Source organism: Myotis davidii, unplaced genomic scaffold (genome assembly GCF_000327345.1).
Source record: "Myotis davidii unplaced genomic scaffold, ASM32734v1 scaffold1527, whole genome shotgun sequence".
Classification (NCBI taxonomy): domain Eukaryota; kingdom Metazoa; phylum Chordata; class Mammalia; order Chiroptera; family Vespertilionidae; genus Myotis; species Myotis davidii.
The window spans coordinates 446641-463482 of record NW_006298269.1 but is presented as its reverse complement, the minus strand read 5'-3'; the positions used below and the strand labels follow the sequence as shown (position 1 = coordinate 463482).

General features: G+C 50.0%; 3 protein-coding genes across 4 annotated transcripts in view; all 3 read right to left on the bottom strand.

Annotated features, from left to right (window-relative positions):
• Nucleotides 1–1982, bottom strand: part of LOC102758498 (membrane primary amine oxidase-like) — a 6469-nt gene extending 4487 nt beyond the window's left edge. Inside the window, 1 exon segment of the mRNA XM_015570560.1 lies at nucleotides 298–1982. Coding sequence (XP_015426046.1) covers nucleotides 298–1897 — 1600 coding nt within the window. The 5' untranslated portion in view covers nucleotides 1898–1982.
• Nucleotides 1983–2114: 132 nt separating this feature from the next.
• AOC2 (amine oxidase, copper containing 2) lies at nucleotides 2115–9793 on the bottom strand. 2 transcript variants are annotated; one of them, XM_006773894.2, is made up of 4 exons: nucleotides 6749–9793; nucleotides 4484–4769; nucleotides 4116–4245; nucleotides 2115–2197 (listed from the first exon to the last, which is right to left on the bottom strand). In XM_006773894.2, the coding sequence occupies exons 1-4, from the start codon at nucleotides 8334–8336 to the stop codon at nucleotides 2135–2137; spliced, it is 2067 nt and encodes a 688-aa protein (XP_006773957.1). In that variant the 5' UTR covers nucleotides 8337–9793; the 3' UTR covers nucleotides 2115–2134. The 2 variants fall into 2 exon arrangements, with proteins under 2 accessions (XP_006773957.1, XP_006773956.1); XM_006773893.2 differs by lacking the exon at nucleotides 2115–2197 and adding an exon at nucleotides 3279–3788.
• A 1352-nt stretch (nucleotides 9794–11145) lies between these two features.
• PSME3 (proteasome activator subunit 3) lies at nucleotides 11146–16545 on the bottom strand. The gene is made up of 11 exons (XM_006773892.2): nucleotides 16238–16545; nucleotides 15545–15577; nucleotides 15366–15428; nucleotides 15042–15146; nucleotides 13564–13612; nucleotides 12922–13034; nucleotides 12609–12677; nucleotides 12399–12466; nucleotides 12245–12299; nucleotides 12037–12123; nucleotides 11146–11387 (listed from the first exon to the last, which is right to left on the bottom strand). The coding sequence occupies exons 1-11, from the start codon at nucleotides 16277–16279 to the stop codon at nucleotides 11307–11309; spliced, it is 765 nt and encodes a 254-aa protein (XP_006773955.1). The 5' UTR covers nucleotides 16280–16545; the 3' UTR covers nucleotides 11146–11306.
• Nucleotides 16546–16842: the final 297 nt, after the last annotated feature.

The window sequence follows — 16842 nt, the reverse complement described above, 5'->3', positions numbered from 1 at the left end:
AAAGAGGGCCAAGGGGACCCTGTTGGCTCAGATCCTGCCTCATCCCTGAGTTGTGCCATTTCCCAAGGTTTTCTGACGCGGCCATGTGGAGGCACGGTGTTAGCCATGCGCCCAGCCAATGAGCTAAATAAAATCTAGCATCCAACTCTCTCACATCCAGCCAAGAGGAAGCATGGACCCCAAAACGAAATACTCTCATATCTTCTTTTCCTGCATAACTGCCATAAATAAAAGCCAAATAGAGACAACTTTTGAACCCCCCTCTTCGGAATACTTTCCCCCTCCACAATGTCTTACCTCCTACATCCAGATCCACCTTGAAGTGGGCACTGTGGGTGTGGACGGTGCCCAGCGTGTGCTCTCCAACCTGGTTTCCGTAATTTCGGGCAGCACCAAAGAGGAATGCTGAGCTGATATAGCCTGTGGCACGCATTTTGACTTCTATGGCTCCATTGGGGTGGAAGACCATATCCCACACATAGTCGTAGTTGAGCAAGGTGGATACAGATCTGAAGACCAGCACTGTCTCTGTAAGGCCCCCAAAATACTGCGAGTGGAAATCTGAATGGTGTCGCCTCACGGGGAGACCCTGATTCTGTTCAAACACACAAAAGGCATCTCGTATCGTCTTGGGGGTTTGGGACTCCAACAGGTAGTGCCAGTCCACGTAGGTGGCCAGGTAGGGACAGTCCACCCCACGGGTCAGGGGCGTGGCGTACTTGCCCATGCCAAAGCTGCCATCAATGTAGCGGGTCATCATTGCTGCGGGGGAGTTTCCACCATAGATGGCCAGGGCCTCCTGGACGCTGATCTCATAAGCTAGCCGTTCTCCCTGGAAGCGGAGGTCAAAGATCCTCGGGCCACTGAATGCTCCAAGACCAAAAGAGAAAGTCCACAATGAGGAGGCCACTCGACTCCCCTGGACACTGAAGCGGGGGCCCTCAGGATGGAACTGCAGAGGGGGAGCCGGACCCCGGGGCACCTGGGACTTCAGAGACCAGGCCCCACCTGTGCCATTGTCTGGGATCGGCACCATATTCACCAGGTGGGCCTCAAACTGGGTCTCCAGCTGAGCCAGACTCTTATAGTAGCGGCCTTGAAAGAACACCTTCTGGATGGTCCAGCGGGCAGGGTCCAGAGCCTTGTGGTCTACCAGCAGCTCCAACCCCACGGGGTGCAGGAAAAACCCAGCCCCTGAGATGTTGTAGTAGAGGCCAAACCAGGTGGCCCGGTCCCCTGATTGCAAACCCCGGGGGGCTGTGGTCATCGTGACTAGCTTCCTTCCTTGGTGCTTGTAGAAGCAGCAATGGTGGAGGAGACCAGCAGCCTGGGGCAGCTCTCTGTCAAAGATCATCTGGTCTATGTCCAGGTACTCTCGGATGAGCACGGGGCGTCGGTGATAGGGCAGGGGACCCCCATGACGCTCCACAGTCACATCCCGCATGTAGGAGGGGTGGGGCAGTGGTCCCACCACCAGCTCACTCACATTGGGCTGGGGTTGTCCGCCAAAGAAGACGATGGCCAGTGCCTCCCGGGCGGGTGGGGGGCTCCCCCTGTCCAGGTGTGCCAGGGCTGCAGCCTTGGGGGGCAGCTGCAGCTCCACGGAGAAGATGCAGTTGTCTGATGGGAGGGCCTGGGCTGCATCCACCAGGCCTGGCCCCAGCTGCTGGGTCAGAAAGCTCATCACAGCCGTCAGCTCCTCTTGGCTCAGGTCTGCAAACAGCTGGCTCTGGCCAGGGTGTGTCCAGTGCTGGGCACTGGGAGATATGGAGGGGCAGTGGGGAGGCAGGCTGGGTTCACCCCCATCTCCTCCCCTGCCAGCCAGCAAGACACAAACCAAGGCAAAGATGGTGATGACCGCCAGAGTGAGGAGCACCAGGGTTGTCTTCTGGTTCATTGTCTTGTGAACGAGGATCAGACGGTTAAACAGGAATGGAGGTGTGTGTTCTCAGGTCAGCAGAACAGGGTCTCTCTTGGCTCCTATACTGGGGGCTCCTGGACTCTGGTTTATGTTCCCAGTATCCAGAGGCACAGGAAACTGAGGGTGGGAAGGACTGGGAAGGCTGGGGATTGGGGCGGGGCATGCCGGGGCTTGGGGCGGGCCTGATGCAGGCAGCAGTGATTTCCACAGACCTTACATGGCTTTGTCTTCCAGGCTCCAAATGGGACTCTGGGTCAGGGTTGGAACTGGGGAGAGCTGGGGTAGGGGAAGGGGGAGGGATTTCAAAATAATGTAACTGACCAGCCTGAGCACAATAATGTACCACCATTAAGGAGTGGGGGTTTGCAACCCCACACGCTCCTCAGCCCCGCTTCTTCCCCCCTTCACCCCCACCTTCGAGGGCCAGATGTTCCCTTTCCTGTAACTTGGAACTATTATTCTCCTCCCGAGGAAATCCCCACCCCCAGCCCTTCAGCTTCCCAAGCAGCATTCCTTGGCCAGCACTGTCCCCCCTTTTCTTCTCTCTTTCATTGCTACTTTCCTTGGACAGAATCCTTAATATTCTCTGGGGAATTCTAGTTACTTCAAAAGTCACATGGAAGAAATTCAAATATAAATCTTGTAATATTTTTTATAAATTGCACATAACATCTATTTTTTTTAATATATTTTTATTGATTTCAGAGAGGAAGGGAGAGGGAGAGAGAAATAGAAACATCAATAATGAGAGTGAATCATTGATTGGCTGCCGCCTGCACACCCCACACTGAGGATTGAGCCTACAACCCAAGCATGTGTCCTAACCCACAATTGAACCATGACCTCCTGGTTCATAGGTCGATGTTCAACCAATGAGCCATGCCGGCCGGCCGGGACATACCATCTATTTTTACAAACTTCTATCCTTCCATTTCAATGCACCTGATGAAAAAACATCCGGTATAAAGGTCATCAAATGTGAACACTAGCTATTTCGGAGTGGTAGGATTTGTGGTGGTTTTGCCTGAATATTTTTTTTAAATATATTTTTATTTATTGGAGCTGCTGGTAGACCACAAGGCTCTGGACCCTGCCCGCTGGACCATCCAGAAGGTGTTCTTTCAAGGCTGCTACTATAAGAGTCTGGCTTAGCTGGAGAGTCTGCCCCAGGCTGATGGTCTCCTCCACCACTGCCGCCCATAGAAACATCAGTGATGAGGAAGAATCATTGATCAGTCTCCTCCTGCACACCCCACTGGGGATCAAGCCGGCAACCCAGGCATGTGTCCTGACTAGAATCTAACCCTGACCTCCTGGTTCATAGTTCGACACTCAACCACTGAGCCACGTTGGCCTGGCTTGCTTGAATATTTTAATAATAATATCATTTGCATAAATTCATCATTTTAAAAAAAGACACTGGAAATATGAATTAACTAAAAGGATACATGGTTTAGTGTGGGAAGGGGCTGTTTCCTCTGAAACATTAAGAGGGTAGAAGTCAGGGGAGCAGGAATTGGGAAGGTACATATGAGAGAGGAAGGTACATATGTCTTAGCACCCACCCACCCTAACTCTGTGTCCCACCACACCCTTGGGGTTAGAAGTCTTGATAAGAGAAAGGCGGCAAGTCTGGAACACAGGCTGCCAGGTGGGGGATGCAGGCCACAGGGTTGACTTGGCAGAGCCCAGCATCCTGGCCCTTCTCAAAGTAGACACTGCCAGGGGAGAAGATGGAGGGGTCCTCATCAAAGAAGTTATAGGGTCGAAGCAAGAAGCCAACTCTGTTCCCCACAGTAACTGTGTTGGGGACATCCTCAGCATGGGGGATGTGTAGGAAGCTGGCTGTAACCCAGGCCACCAGGTCCTGCAGGAAGAGGGAGGAGCTGGAGGACTTTGGAGGTAAGACCCAGAGAACCACCCTTAGCCACAATCCCCGCCCTCCAGCCTTAGCCCTGCTTCCACCTCCTCCCAGCCCCAGGTCCACAAAACGTGGTGATCTATGTAGGGTGGTCAATACCCCAGAGCTAATCTCACCCCAGGAGGGATGACCCATGTTGGTCATCAGAGAACTCCTTGACTCCTGAATCTGAGCCCTGGAAACACATCATCCCTCCAATCTAGGGCCAGGTGTTGGGCAGCCAAGACACCAGACACAGAAGAGCCCCTCTCCTCTGTCTCTAGATCTACCAACCTCTCCTAAGAGAGTCTCATTGTTGATGAAATCAGCAAAGGCAATAGTGGGTGTCCAGATGTCATTCTGGTAATAGATGCTGCTGCTCTGTGACTCCTCCTCTTTCCTCCGGGTCACCGCGAGCTGGTATCTGACCAGGAATGTCATAAGAAGGTGGAGTCAGACAATGTCAAAGACGTTTCCTGTCCCAGAAATCTTTTGGATCAGATTCAGACTGAGACCATCTCCCATCCCATATCTATCTGGATCTGAGAGGGGGTACAGGGGTGGATAGTAAGCCAAGAATAGTGAGTTGGGGTCTCCAAGAGCTGGGATGGGGAAGGGGACCGGTCCTTCCCTACCACCCCAGTGCCCAGGGCCCTCCTCACCTCCCCCAGCTGAGGGCCTTCTCCATGTCACTCTCCAGGGGCATGTGTATGCCGAGGGGGCTGTGGATCTGGATTCGGTACCCACGCTGGTGACCCCAGGCATTAGTCTGGTTGCCAGCCAGGTAAATGTAGCGAGGAAGGGGATTTCCCAAGGAAAAGGCTGTCAGGTCCTCCCTTCCCAGGACCTGTCGAGTCAGCTGTGGACGCTGAAGTTGGTGCTCTGGACTCCAAGGGGCTGCCACAGGTTTAAACACCACGTCTTCAGCTACCACCCAGTTTTTCAGCCCTGCCAGGGTGAGGGGAGGGAGAGGAGTTCCATACCAGGTAAGACAGGCTCCTCATCGCCCCCGCCATGAACACTGCACCGGCCTGACAAAGGGCAGAGGAACTCATCCGAGAGCCAGCAGCTCTAGATTGGGGAGCTAGCCCATCTTCTCCAACCCTGCCCTGTCCAGCACAGTCACTGCCAGTCACAACAGCTATTTGCATTTAAATTAAAAATTCAGTTCCTCAGTCACACTAGTCACATTTTAAGTGCTCAATAGCCACCTGTGGCTAGTGGCTAATGTACTGGACAATGCAGAGATAGAACATTTCCATTACTGCAGAAAGTTCTAGTAGCACTGGTCTACCCTTGGACAAATTATTTGCTGCTTTGATTCTCATTTTCCGAATCTCTACACTGGACATAATTAAAGCTGTTCTATGGTTGAGCTCTGTAAATGGAAAAACACACGCAGGTGGCTAGTAACTATGAAAGGGACATTTGTCTTGGAGAAGCTGCCTGGAAAAACCCAATCCCCTTCCATGGTGCTCTGCACACCCCTCTCAGCTCTGAGAATTTGCTTTCTTTCTCTCAACAAGATGGGGACCACTTTCAGTGTTTTTCAGAAGTGAACAGATTTATGTCCTTAAATTGAGAACTCCTTGGAACTCTATTGCATTGATCACCTGAACTCATCACCGCACACACAAGGCACCTGATCACATACTTGGACTCAGTTACTTTAAACAGGACCTATATGAAGACAGCTGGCTTAGGGGGGCACTCTACTAAACCCGGTGCCTCTGCTGGTCATCTTGTACACAGGGGGCCTAACACAGCCTCCACCCCACAGCACCAACCTGGGCTGTACCCACTAGAGACCCAATAAATGTTACTTGATTTTACTTCCTGACAAGGCTCTTTGATAGCAAAAATGCTGGCTAAACTCCAAATCAGAAAAGTCCTATTCTAAATATGTAAAAGGATTGTTAATATGCCATTTCAACCATGCTATTTTCTTAATTCTTCCTCCCCTCTGCCTCCACATCACCACCCCCCCCGTCCCCCGAGCCCTAGATGAATTAAAAGAGCAAATATTTAAATGCTCTCCATATGTCTTGAGACCCAGGAGAATAAGAAAATGTTTCACAAGAAATATCCTTAGTTATAGCACATTATACCTGGATAATCATTTTGTCTCATCTCCACCCACCCTCAACTTTCCTAACTGTAAAATGAAGAGGGTCTGGTGGATTTCTCATTTTCTTTCTGGGTCTAATTGTCTGATTTGATAAGTTAGTTATTGTCTGTCCCCAACAAAACGTGTCAGGAGCAGCAAGTCCTCTTTGTGCTCTGAGCCCTACTTGAGAACTCCCTTGCAGCAAGCCTGCTGTGTGCTTGCCATGACACCGGAGAGCCCATTGTGATGACATGTGCTGACAGGAATGGGATGCCCCCCCAGGATGGGGCCCTATCCTGTATCCCCAGTTGTCTGAAATCCTGTGGAGCAACTCCCCGCTAGCACCCGCCTTCTCATGCCCCTGGACCACCTCTGCTCTGAAGACCTCTTGAGATGGGCTGCTTCCTGCCTCTGCTCAGGTCCCTGCTTTCCCCTCCTCCACAGACTCAGAATGAGGAAGAACACAGACAGCCCCAACTCTGGTCCCATTCAGCCTCAGGGAAATTCACCACGCACACTGTCACTCAAGGTTAAGGTGGACAGGCACAGCCTTTACATTAAACTCACTTCACAATGGCAGCAAGTCAGAGGGGCTGGGTGACCAGAGCTTGGCGGAGGAACCCTCTCTCCCTTCTGCCACACTCGGTAAGCCCAGTATTTCAGACTGACTACAGCTGAAAACCCTAAAATCAGTCTGTTCTGTTGCCACAATGAATGTGGAGCTGGAATGCTACTCTGCTCCTCAGGCTTGATCTGGGGGTGGGGAGTCTGTTCCCTCTGCCCCACCCCAACTCTCAATTTTAATTCCCTGAGCACTCACCTGCTACATCCAGGTCCAGCTTGAAGTGGAAGGCATGTGTGTGCACCGTCCCCAGCACTCGTTCCCCCACACGGTTCCCGAAGAGGAGGCTTTCCTCTCCCCCACTCAGGAAAGCTGTGTTGACAAAGCCTGTGGCATGGACCCGCCCTTCAAGCGCCCCATTTGGGTAAAATACAAAGTCCCAAATGTAGTCATAGTTGCCTACAGTTGACACAGACCTGACTACAAGAGCTGAGCTGGCTAAACCACCGTAGAAATGACTCTGAAGGTGATTGTAGTGCCTTCGAAGGGGTAGTCCTTGGGCCTCCTCAAATATACACACAGCCCCTGGGAGCAGCTGGACGGCCCCTTTGTTCACTAATACGTGGATGTCCACCATTGTAGATTGATAGGGGCAGTCCACACCCCGCACCAAGCCCCGGCTGTTTCGGCCAAGTCCATAGCTGCTATCCAAGTATCGGGTCATCATTGTCTTGGGTGAATCAGCACCATAGATAGACACACACTCCTGGACACTGACTTCATAGGCCACTCGCTCACCCTGGAATCGAACGTCAAAAATCCTCATGCCACTAAACACCCCATGACCAAAAGTAAATGTCCAGAGGGAGGACATCACCAGGTTCCCTTGTACACTGTATTGGGAGCCCTGGGGTGAGAACTGAAGAGGTGGAAGAGGACCTGGGGGGACCCGAGACCTCAGGGATGAAGCCCCATTTGGCAGGGGCAGAGGAACTCTAACCACTTCCAGCCGGCCAGCCTTAAACTCCCATTCCAACTGGCTCAAGTCTGCATAGTAGCGCCCAAGGTAGAAGACCTTCTGGACAGCCCAGCGGGTAGGGTCCAAGGCCCTGTGGTCCAGCAGTAGCTCCAGCCCCACTGGATGTAGGAAAAACCCAACACCTGAGATGTTATGGTGAAGGGCTATCCAGGAAGTACGGTCTCCTGAGCGCAAGCTATTAGGAGTGGCCTGCAGAGGTACCAAGGTGGAGCCATTGTAGCTGAAGACCGAAGCAAGGAAGACTGGTGCCTTGGGTAGCTCCACCTCTTTCAAATGCTTCCATATCTGGGCAAACTCAGTTCCCAGCATGGGACGTCGGTGATAGGGCAGGGGACCGCCATGACGCTCCACAGTCACATCCCGCATGTAGGAGGGGTGGGGCAGTGGTCCCACCACCAGCTCACTCACATTGGGCTGGGGTTGTCCACCAAAGAAGACGATGGCCAGTGCCTCCCGGGCGGGTGGGGGGCTCCCCCTGTCCAGGTGTGCCAGGGCTGCAGACTTGGGGGGCAGCTGCAGCTCCACGGAGAAGATGCAGTTGTCTGATGGGAGGGCCTGGGCTGCATCCACCAGGCCTGGCCCCAGCTGCTGGGTCAGAAAGCTCATCACAGCTGTCAGCTCCTCTTGGCTCAGGTCTGCAAACAGCTGGCTCTGGCCAGGCTGTGTCCAGTGCTGGGCACTGTGGGATACAGAGGGGCAGCTGGAAGGCTGGCTGGAACCCCCCTGGCTGGACAGCAAGACATAGGCCAGTGCAAAGATGGTAATAAGGGACAGTGCCAGGAACACGAGGACTACCTTGACATTCATGGTGAATGCTGCAAGTTGAAATGAGAGTCCTACCAGCTGCTTCTTCCAGTTACTGACATCAAATCAGGGTTTATATTCAGTAGGATGGATAGGAATGGAGAAAACTCCACCCTGTGGGTTGAACAGGAAATTTCTGACCTTGATTTATATAATTCTGTTCCAATTTTCTGTTCTGTGGTTTGGCCCAAAGCACTACTTCCATGTGCATGGCATCTCCCCTGCCCCTGAACTACTGGCAGCATGATTTCCATCATTTAGACCAGATTAGAGGGCATTTGAAGTACCGCTGAACTGCACCTTCCACTCAAAACGGGTCTGAGGAAGAATGCAAATCCCGGATGCCTAATCAAGTCCTGTGTGCTGAACGCAGGCACCAACACTGTCCGTTTCCCACCCCCCTGGCAGGCGCTATCCCCCAATATTTCCAGGATCCACTGCCTAGTTCAGCAGTAAGCACTGTGCTCAGCCAGCTGCCTAAGGTCAAGCCCCTGACCTGTAGTCTCAGGCCTCTTCTACCTAGTTAGTGAGAAAGGAAGAGTGAAGGCCTGAGCTTAGCAGTCAGATTCCCCGGTCCCTAAGCTGTGACCTCAGGGGAGGTACATATCATGAGTCTACGTCCCCACTTATAAATGCATAAAACTACCTTATAGATTCATGAAGATTAACTGTGATCGTGCATATAAAGTGCTTAGCAGAGCTCAACACAGGAGAGGCATTCAAAAACTGTTACCTACTGATTATTTCTGAAACAGAAGAGAGCAGATGTTCCTCCGGTGTTTAAGACCTTAAATCTCTTTTTGCAGACAACGAGGGAATTACTGGAAACCAGAAGGCTACTTGATAAGGTGGAAGTTGAGGAAATTTTATTTCAGAGGGAGGTAGAGTCCTAGACAGCCCTCCAAGTCATTTGAAAACCAAAACCAAGAGCCCCTGCCATCTCCTTAAGAAATTTAAGACATTATTCTGAGGGGAGAATTAGTATAAGGTAACGAGAATGACACGGTAGATTGCGCCTTGAACCAGGTGATTCCCACGTGGAACTAGAGCAGCCTCTACTGGCAGTTCATGGGTATCACCGGGGAAGGAAGGATCTGGGATCTTGTTGAGGGCTGGGACAGAAGGCAGCTGAGATTTGGGAAGAGCTCTCTTTCACATAATTCAGGCTTAATACAAATGAAGGACCCACCTTTCCTCTTGTAGGCAGAAACCTCAATCTTTCCATTATTCCAGAAAAAAAGAGGAAGCATAATTGGTATAAAAACGCCCAATAGGATGGTTGGTGGTGTATGTGGGGGTGGGTATCCCGATGCACACACATATGGGTACGTCCCTAGCCACCAGAGCATCTCATCAAGGTCTGCGGCTTTAGAAAGAGGTCAAAGTACCTGTATTTTTAATAATTTCTTGACATGGTAAAAGAATTTTACATTACGATCCAAGGGTGGTGGGGTGAGGAGAAGGGGCAGCAGAACAATCCAACAAACAAAAAGGGAAACAAATGCATGGTGGAAGGGATTTGAAGGGTGGGTAGGGGCATTGCCCAACTAAAATGCAATTGGTTTGTTACTGAGTACTATTCATGGGAAGACAGCATCCTGACTCCTTCTCTATACAGTATATTGGGAGTAAATATGATGTATCGAGGTGGAAATATGATTAGGGGTTGGAAGACAGACGGGAAGAATAAGTCAGAAATAGACACTGAGAGAGTCACTGGCTGGCGGGCTGCAAATACTGACTCTCCAATAGTGATAGAATAAAAAAGTGGGGGATATCTCTGGAAGATTTGAGAGATAGGGGGCAACTCTTCTATGGTTTTGACTTGCCCAGATTTCCACATACACATGTGTACACACCTGTGTTTGCATGCACACACGTAGACACATAAGTGACTGCCCTCCCTGGAAGCACAATACTATAAATCAGAGAAATATTTTTCCCAAAGGAAAAGCCCAGGAGCAGCAGCAGCAGCTGGTCCTCACAGCTGAAGACACCCCCACCCCAAATGACAGCTGGTCTGGAAAGAGGCAGTCAGGAGTCAGAGGACTGGCCTTTGCAATAATGCCCAAAAGGACCTGAGTCACAGAGAAAGGAGCCTTCCCCAATCCCTCTGCTTCTCGCCTCTTGGTTCTCCTCCAACTCAACAGCCTCTGGGTACCAAGAGGCTACAATATCAGGAGACGATGGGCCCCGGTGGATGATGACTGAGACAACTATCACCTCCTGACGTGTGCGTGTGTGTGTGTGTGTGTGTGTGTAACAGGTTTTTTTGGGGAGGCCGGGGGAGGTGTCAGGTAACAGAGTAGGAAGGCAGATGTGTGCGTCTGTATGTGTGTGTCCATCATGCACATAAGTGTATGTGAAAATTCTACTTATAAAAACATCTGAAGGACTTAGGGACTTAGCCAAAGTCTGTGGTGTTTCTTGCCATGTATGTAGATGGAAAACCTGAAGTCATCACCAGGACAACTGGGACAGGGAGGATCCAATATCCCACATTGACAAGAGACACTACCCTTATATCAGAAGAGAGGAGCTTGTCTCCCTGACCCCAGATCTTAGAAAAAAACAAAAACCTAGCACTTTCCTTTTAGTTCCCTCAGCTCCTAACAAACTAATCATCAAAAGGAAAAAAACAACACAAAGCCCACGACAAAGAAGGGGGTGGGGAAAGAAAACACAAGTATTCTGGTGCCAATATCTTGTGCACACAAACCTGGAGTTCTCCAGAAATTAGAACAGCTCAGGTGTGGGGTATTAGGGAAGGAAATAGAAGAGTTCCTGAGGCCTGAAAAAAGAGGTAAACACGTCACAGAACTACATGAGAGTTTCATTAGACTCTAACTAAAAACAGAGAGAGGTGTGATTACTATTTCCAGCCAGTTTCCCCATCACGATAGTCATGTAACAAACCAAGGCAATGTCGGTCTTGAGCCAGACTCACAGAGTCCCCTGGCCCTGGCCCTGGCCTCAGTACAGTGTCTCTGCATTGCTGCTCCGGGGCCGTTTGATCTTCTCAATATTTTTCAGGATCATGTCATGTAGGGTGACCTGGGAGAAAAGAGATCAGAGAATCACACATCTGTTCAACCCCTACCTCAAAAAGAAAAGATCCCTCCCAACCAATTACCCAAGTAATCATTTACATAATCCCATTCTCACTCATTTGATCCTGAAATCAAGGTGGTTGCTCTCCCTCTCTTATGCCCCCAAACTAGGTATACTGGGTATTTCCAAGTCCCCGAGTGTCTAATAATAATTAACATTTGTGGAACACTTAAGAAGTGCACTGGGTCCTTTAATGTATTATCTCACTAATTTTTTAAAACCATCTTTGTGCAGTAGATACTCTAATATAAGTTTCATTTTAGAGATGAAGAAACCCTGAAGTCTGAGGTTAAACAACTCGCCCAAGGCCACACATTACCAGTAGAGTTGATTCCAAACCTAAGTCTGCCTGACTCTAACAACTTCATCCTCACCTCTCTACTATATTGTACTCCCTCTCATCCAGGTGGAAAGAAGGAAGATGCCCAGCTATATATCCTCAACTCCATAGTTCTCAACACTTGGTTGATAAGCAGAACTTGTTTTATTAACTTTACCTCCGTCCCCAATCTCGACTCACAGAGAGTGGCAAGAAATTTATCACCAGAACTAAGAGCCAGGGCAACTGTTGGCAGGGATTGAGGTTACTTACATATTGATTCCTTAGTTCTGATATGATGAGACGGAGGCTGATATATTCTTTCTCATCAATCTCTGTCACGGTTCGGCGATAGTCCTCCTGAAAGAAGGGGCAGAGGAAAAGCTTGTTCCCAAGGCCCAACTATCCACAGCCAGCTCTTCCCCAGCAACAGTCACTCCTCCCTACCCTTCCACCCTCAGGCCACCAAACCCTTACTTACCACATGGGGATATTTAGCTATTTTAGAAACCAATTTGGCTCTTGTAATATAATATCTGAAAGGAGAAAAAAGAAGAGGAAGCTGCAGGAGACCCTGGACAGTGCTTACCACCTCACCAGCCCCCAATTCCTGGGCCAAGTCCAAGCAGCCCTACCTAGAAATCTGGTCCAGATAAGATGCAGCTTCACTCTCAACAGTCCTTAGTTCTGCAACTGTCTCCTCCTGAAAAACAAACAAACAAAAAAACACGGTGAGTCAAAATCACTTCCACATCACTCCACAGCAGACCAAAGATAAAGGAAAAGCAAACAAAGCAGGGGAGATAAGAGTATCTCCCAAACCTTCCCTTCCAGTATGTAATTACCTGAATAGATACCCCAAAGTTGTTCCCATCTTCTATCCTAGGAATCAGGAGCTGTACCCACATTTTGACCTGCAGGGTAAAAAGACCAAAATATATGTGAGGACCAAGGCTTGAGGAACACGGCTTTTTCTATTGATGCCATGAAGTATAAATTCATGCTGCTGGGGCCAGATGCCAGGAGCACAGGAGCCAAGATACTTAGTCTGCCAACACCCACATCACCTCCATGCCTCCAGCCCCACCATCCATGATTTTTCATAGTTCAAGCCGGGCTGTTTGAAGTCAGCCCATAGGTCACTAGCCCCTGCCTCACCGTGTTGCATTTCTCAATCAGCAGCCGGATCTCAGGTTTCACTTTCTCAATAATGTCCACCAGCTGCTGGTTGCTTTTTAGCATCCCATTGGGCATCACAAACACCTTGGTTCCTGGCAAGGACATGAAGAAGGCCAAATGATTGGGGTGGGGGCCAGGACATAGCATCCTCCACCCTTCCCTCTTCTTCCCAGATTCATGAGATGCTATGACCTCTGCCTTTTATCTGTCACAACAAACACTGACACCACCAACAGAACCGAAGAGAAAATATGGATTAACAAATGAGTGTCTAAAATATGCCCAAAGTCTAAAGAATAAGGAAATTAAAATATGCTCTAAAGCCTGAATGTACCAACTATTATTAAAGAGGAAAAAATAACATGGAACTGGGACTTCTGTGAAAAATCTGCAATAGGCAGTGACCCCCAAGTCCTTTCCTTTGGCCAGTTTACATTAAGTTAAACCTCTCTTCTTACTGGAAAGTTAGGTTCAGGGTGCTAAAGAATGACCACATTTGGAAGATTTGAGAATGCTAACTCTGGGAAATAAAATCGGATCCTGCTTCCAGGCCAGAACACTAGATCCATCTGCCTCTCAAGGCTGTAAGCCAGAGGGTAGGTGGGGTGGGGTGGCTCTTACCTTGAAAGGCCTCTTCACACTCATCCAACCTTCGCTTTTTGTAAGTGGGCTAAGGAAACAGACAGAAATTAGCCTGCTCTCAACATTCCCATCCCTATCACAAGTTATACTTTAAACAAGTTTAATCCCTTCTTTGACACCATAGGTTATCCTATATAATAAAAGGCTAATATGCAAATCAACCAAACTGCAGAAAAACCGTCACTATGATGTGCACTGACCACTAGGGGGAAAGCGCTCAACGCAGGAGCTGCCCCCTGGTGGTCAGTGTGCTCCCACAAGGGGAGTGCCGCTCAGCCAAAAGCTGGGCTCAAGTGGTGAGCGCAGCACTAAGGATGCCCCACTGACGGCTTAGGCCTGCTCCCTGCAAGGACATCCCCAGAGGGCTCCCAGACTGCGAGAGGGTGCACCGGGCCTCTAGTTTTATTATTTTGTGCAAGTTACTAAGTACATACAAGGCTTTAAGAAAAGGTTCTTGCTAGAAAGCAAGTTACATTCTAGTTGTAAGACCAACCTTTCAAGAAATACAACACATTAAGCAACTAGAGAGGGATAGCCAGAGATTCTCAATCCTTTCCATCTCATGGCACACAAAAACTACTAAAATTCTGTGGCACACCAAAAATATATTTTTTGCCTATCTGACCAAAACAAGGCATAATTTTGATTCATTCACACTGGAAGCCATTGTTGTGTTGGCTGTGTCATTTTTTTATTTGACAATCTCAGGGGAAAGAGGCCAGTGCCCCTGACTAAATAGTCAGGAATTGCATGTTTCAAAAATTCTTACAGTACATCAGTTGAAATTGGCTGCTATAAACAATAGGAAAAAAGAACCTTTCAATATAGGGTAATTAAGGGAATATACATAAATCTGCTGGTTCCACAAAGAAACACAATATTCAATCAACAAACACATATTCAGCACCTGTTACGTACCAGAAACAATGCTAGGTGCTGGGAATACAAAGATGATTAGGACAGTTTCTGCTTTCCAGAACCAACAAGTTCTAACAAGGAGACAATAATGTAGACAAAGAACAATGCAGCATCATCAGTGCTTCAGAATGTGAACATTAATTGATAAGGACTAGGTAATGAAGATGCACAGCAAACACAGGGGCTGCAGTTACATATCAAGAAGAACTACTCATTCAATAACAAGACTCAAGACAGTGAAACATGGAACAGATAAGAAAGTCTCGCTGAGAGCCATGGAAACAGACCCAGATAACTTAAGGGAGCCTGTGGCTATTAAACTCACTCTCACACAGAGTAGCATTGGCAAATTCACCTCATGCTATACATGAAAATCAGGATCTACAGGGGGGTGGTGTACTGGAGTCATCATGTCTGTAAGAATCCTCATTCCCAGATCCAAATCCTACTGTCTCCTTTGTACATATTCAAACTGACCAGGGAAGAGAGGACAGAGAACCTATTGCTACAGAAGACAAAGATAAATATAGGACACTTACACCATCCAGTCCATCGTGGCTATTGGTGAGAAGAATGGGGTCAGGGACAGGGAGATTCATGTCTGAGTGGATCTGAGTTAGGTCATGAATGTTTAGGATTGGTTCCTGAAAAAGAGACGCCCACCCCCCCACACATTAGTCTTTTCAAGATGAACAAGTAAATATTTCCTGTGAAGGGCAAGATATGAGAGTGCTTTACAGTACCAAACAAAATGGAACCAACACTTGATGTGTCCCATTTGACAGAAAGACAAAATAAAAACAGTTCCCCCCCCCCCCCCCCCCCAAAAAAAATTGGGAAAGATGAGGAAAAGGGTCTCTCACCTTCAAAAAACTATCAAGTTCTAACAACTTCTTTGGGAAAAAATTTGCCACCAAGTCTTCTGCCTAAAGATGAGAAGAAATGCATTAAAATTGTGGGATGGTCTCTCTCAGCAGTTATCTCCCCTTTGGGAAACTCCCGATTATCAACCAACACTCGTTTTGCTATTTATTTCACTCACCTCACTTGTGATCCGCTCCCTGAAAGAATCAACCTAAAATTAACAAAGAGCAATTCAGTAAGAGCAAGTCAGTACCTGGCATCAGAGGTTAAGGGCAGGACAGGGAAACCCAAATCCAGCTGTCCCTCCCTCACCTTGTAATGGTAGTGAGAAGCGGAGAGGCCCCCGGACTGCAAGTACTTTATTTTTTTGAGGACCCATTTCTCCATCTCAGGAGAGGGAAGCGGGGCTGGAGGGCGGCCCCCACTTGTCTTCCCTCTCTCCCTCCCTGTGTGTGAGGCGGTCTGAGTGTGTGAGCAGACGGAAGGCCGGTAGATAGGGGAGGTGTGAGCTCACAAACGTGCCCGCCGACTCCCTTCCAGACCTGACCTAAGATGCGAGGCAGGCCTGACTCCAAGGACAGCGGCAGCGTCCGGAGGCGGGGCTGGGGAACTTCCAGCTGTCACTAGCCTCAAGCACTGAGTCCACCACGTGTCCGCGGGGCTCTCCATCACCAGACAGGGGGCAGAAAGCCATCCTATATGATCCTCTCCCCGGATGCGGTCTCCGGGAGGAGGGGGGGCTGGGCTGAGCTGAGCGGAAGCTCAGAGCTGGTGTCCCCAGGGAGACAAAGACGCCATGGGGAGTAGGGAGCCGGTCAGAGCGCTCCGAGATCGAAGCGAGGGGTAAGGAAGCCCGGGCCGGTGTCGCTACCTTGAGCTTCACTTCCTGATCCACCTTCAGCAACGAGGCCATGGCCGGGCAGGGCCGTGTTCGCTCCGCTGGAGACCGGAGGCGCTGTGGGCTCCGGGGAGGGGGTCAGAGGGACGGGAGTTATTTCGGCGGCTCTCGGGACGCGGCTGCCTTCGCTGGCTCACGGACTGCTCACTTGCTCGCTCGCTCCCTCCCTCTGTGCCGCCTGCCCGCCCGCCCGCCTGCTGCCTGCTGCTGGATGCCTGCTTGCACTATCGCTTGCCCTCCCGGCTTTCGCCGCTCTCGCCGGAAGTTGCGTCACAGCCAGGCGCCGGGACTCCGGCGTGGATGCGCGCGTGCTTTGCGCAGCCGCACTGAGGTTTGGCTGTCGGCGCTCCTTCCAGGCTCGTAGCTCTCGGGTGCCAGTGCCGGGTAAGAAGAGAGTTCGAGGGAGGGTGGCGGAGGCTGGCTTACTGAGAACGGAGTCCCGGAGAGACTCGGGAGCTGTGTGACTCTCTGCTGGCTCGGCTCTAGCCTTCGCCGGAGGAACCTAAGGAGCTCTGCTGTTTGGAGGACTGGACCGACGGTGGCGTCGCGCCCCGGTGACGTCAGACCGAGGAAGCTGG

Bases quoted from the DNA above. Each gene is read 5' to 3' on its own strand.
- AOC2 (XM_006773893.2), bottom strand. From the start codon at position 8,336: ATGAATGTCAAGGTAGTCCTCGTGTTCCTGGCACTGTCCCTTATTACC. The intron at 4,770-6,748 runs GTGAGTGCTCAG...TCACCCTGGCAG, and splicing joins GCTGGACCTGGATGTAGCAG to GGCTGAAAAACTGGGTGGTA. The intron at 3,789-4,115 runs GTTGGTAGATCT...CTCTTCCTGCAG, and splicing joins ATGAGACTCTCTTAGGAGAG to GACCTGGTGGCCTGGGTTAC.
- PSME3 (XM_006773892.2), bottom strand. From the start codon at position 16,279: ATGGCCTCGTTGCTGAAGGTGGATCAGGAAGTGAAGCTCAAG. The intron at 12,124-12,244 runs GTAAGTAAGGGT...CCCTTCTTTCAG, and splicing joins TAGCTAAATATCCCCATGTG to GAGGACTATCGCCGAACCGT. The intron at 11,388-12,036 runs GTAAGTAACCTC...CTTTTCTCCCAG, and splicing joins CAGAACTAAGGAATCAATAT to GTCACCCTACATGACATGAT.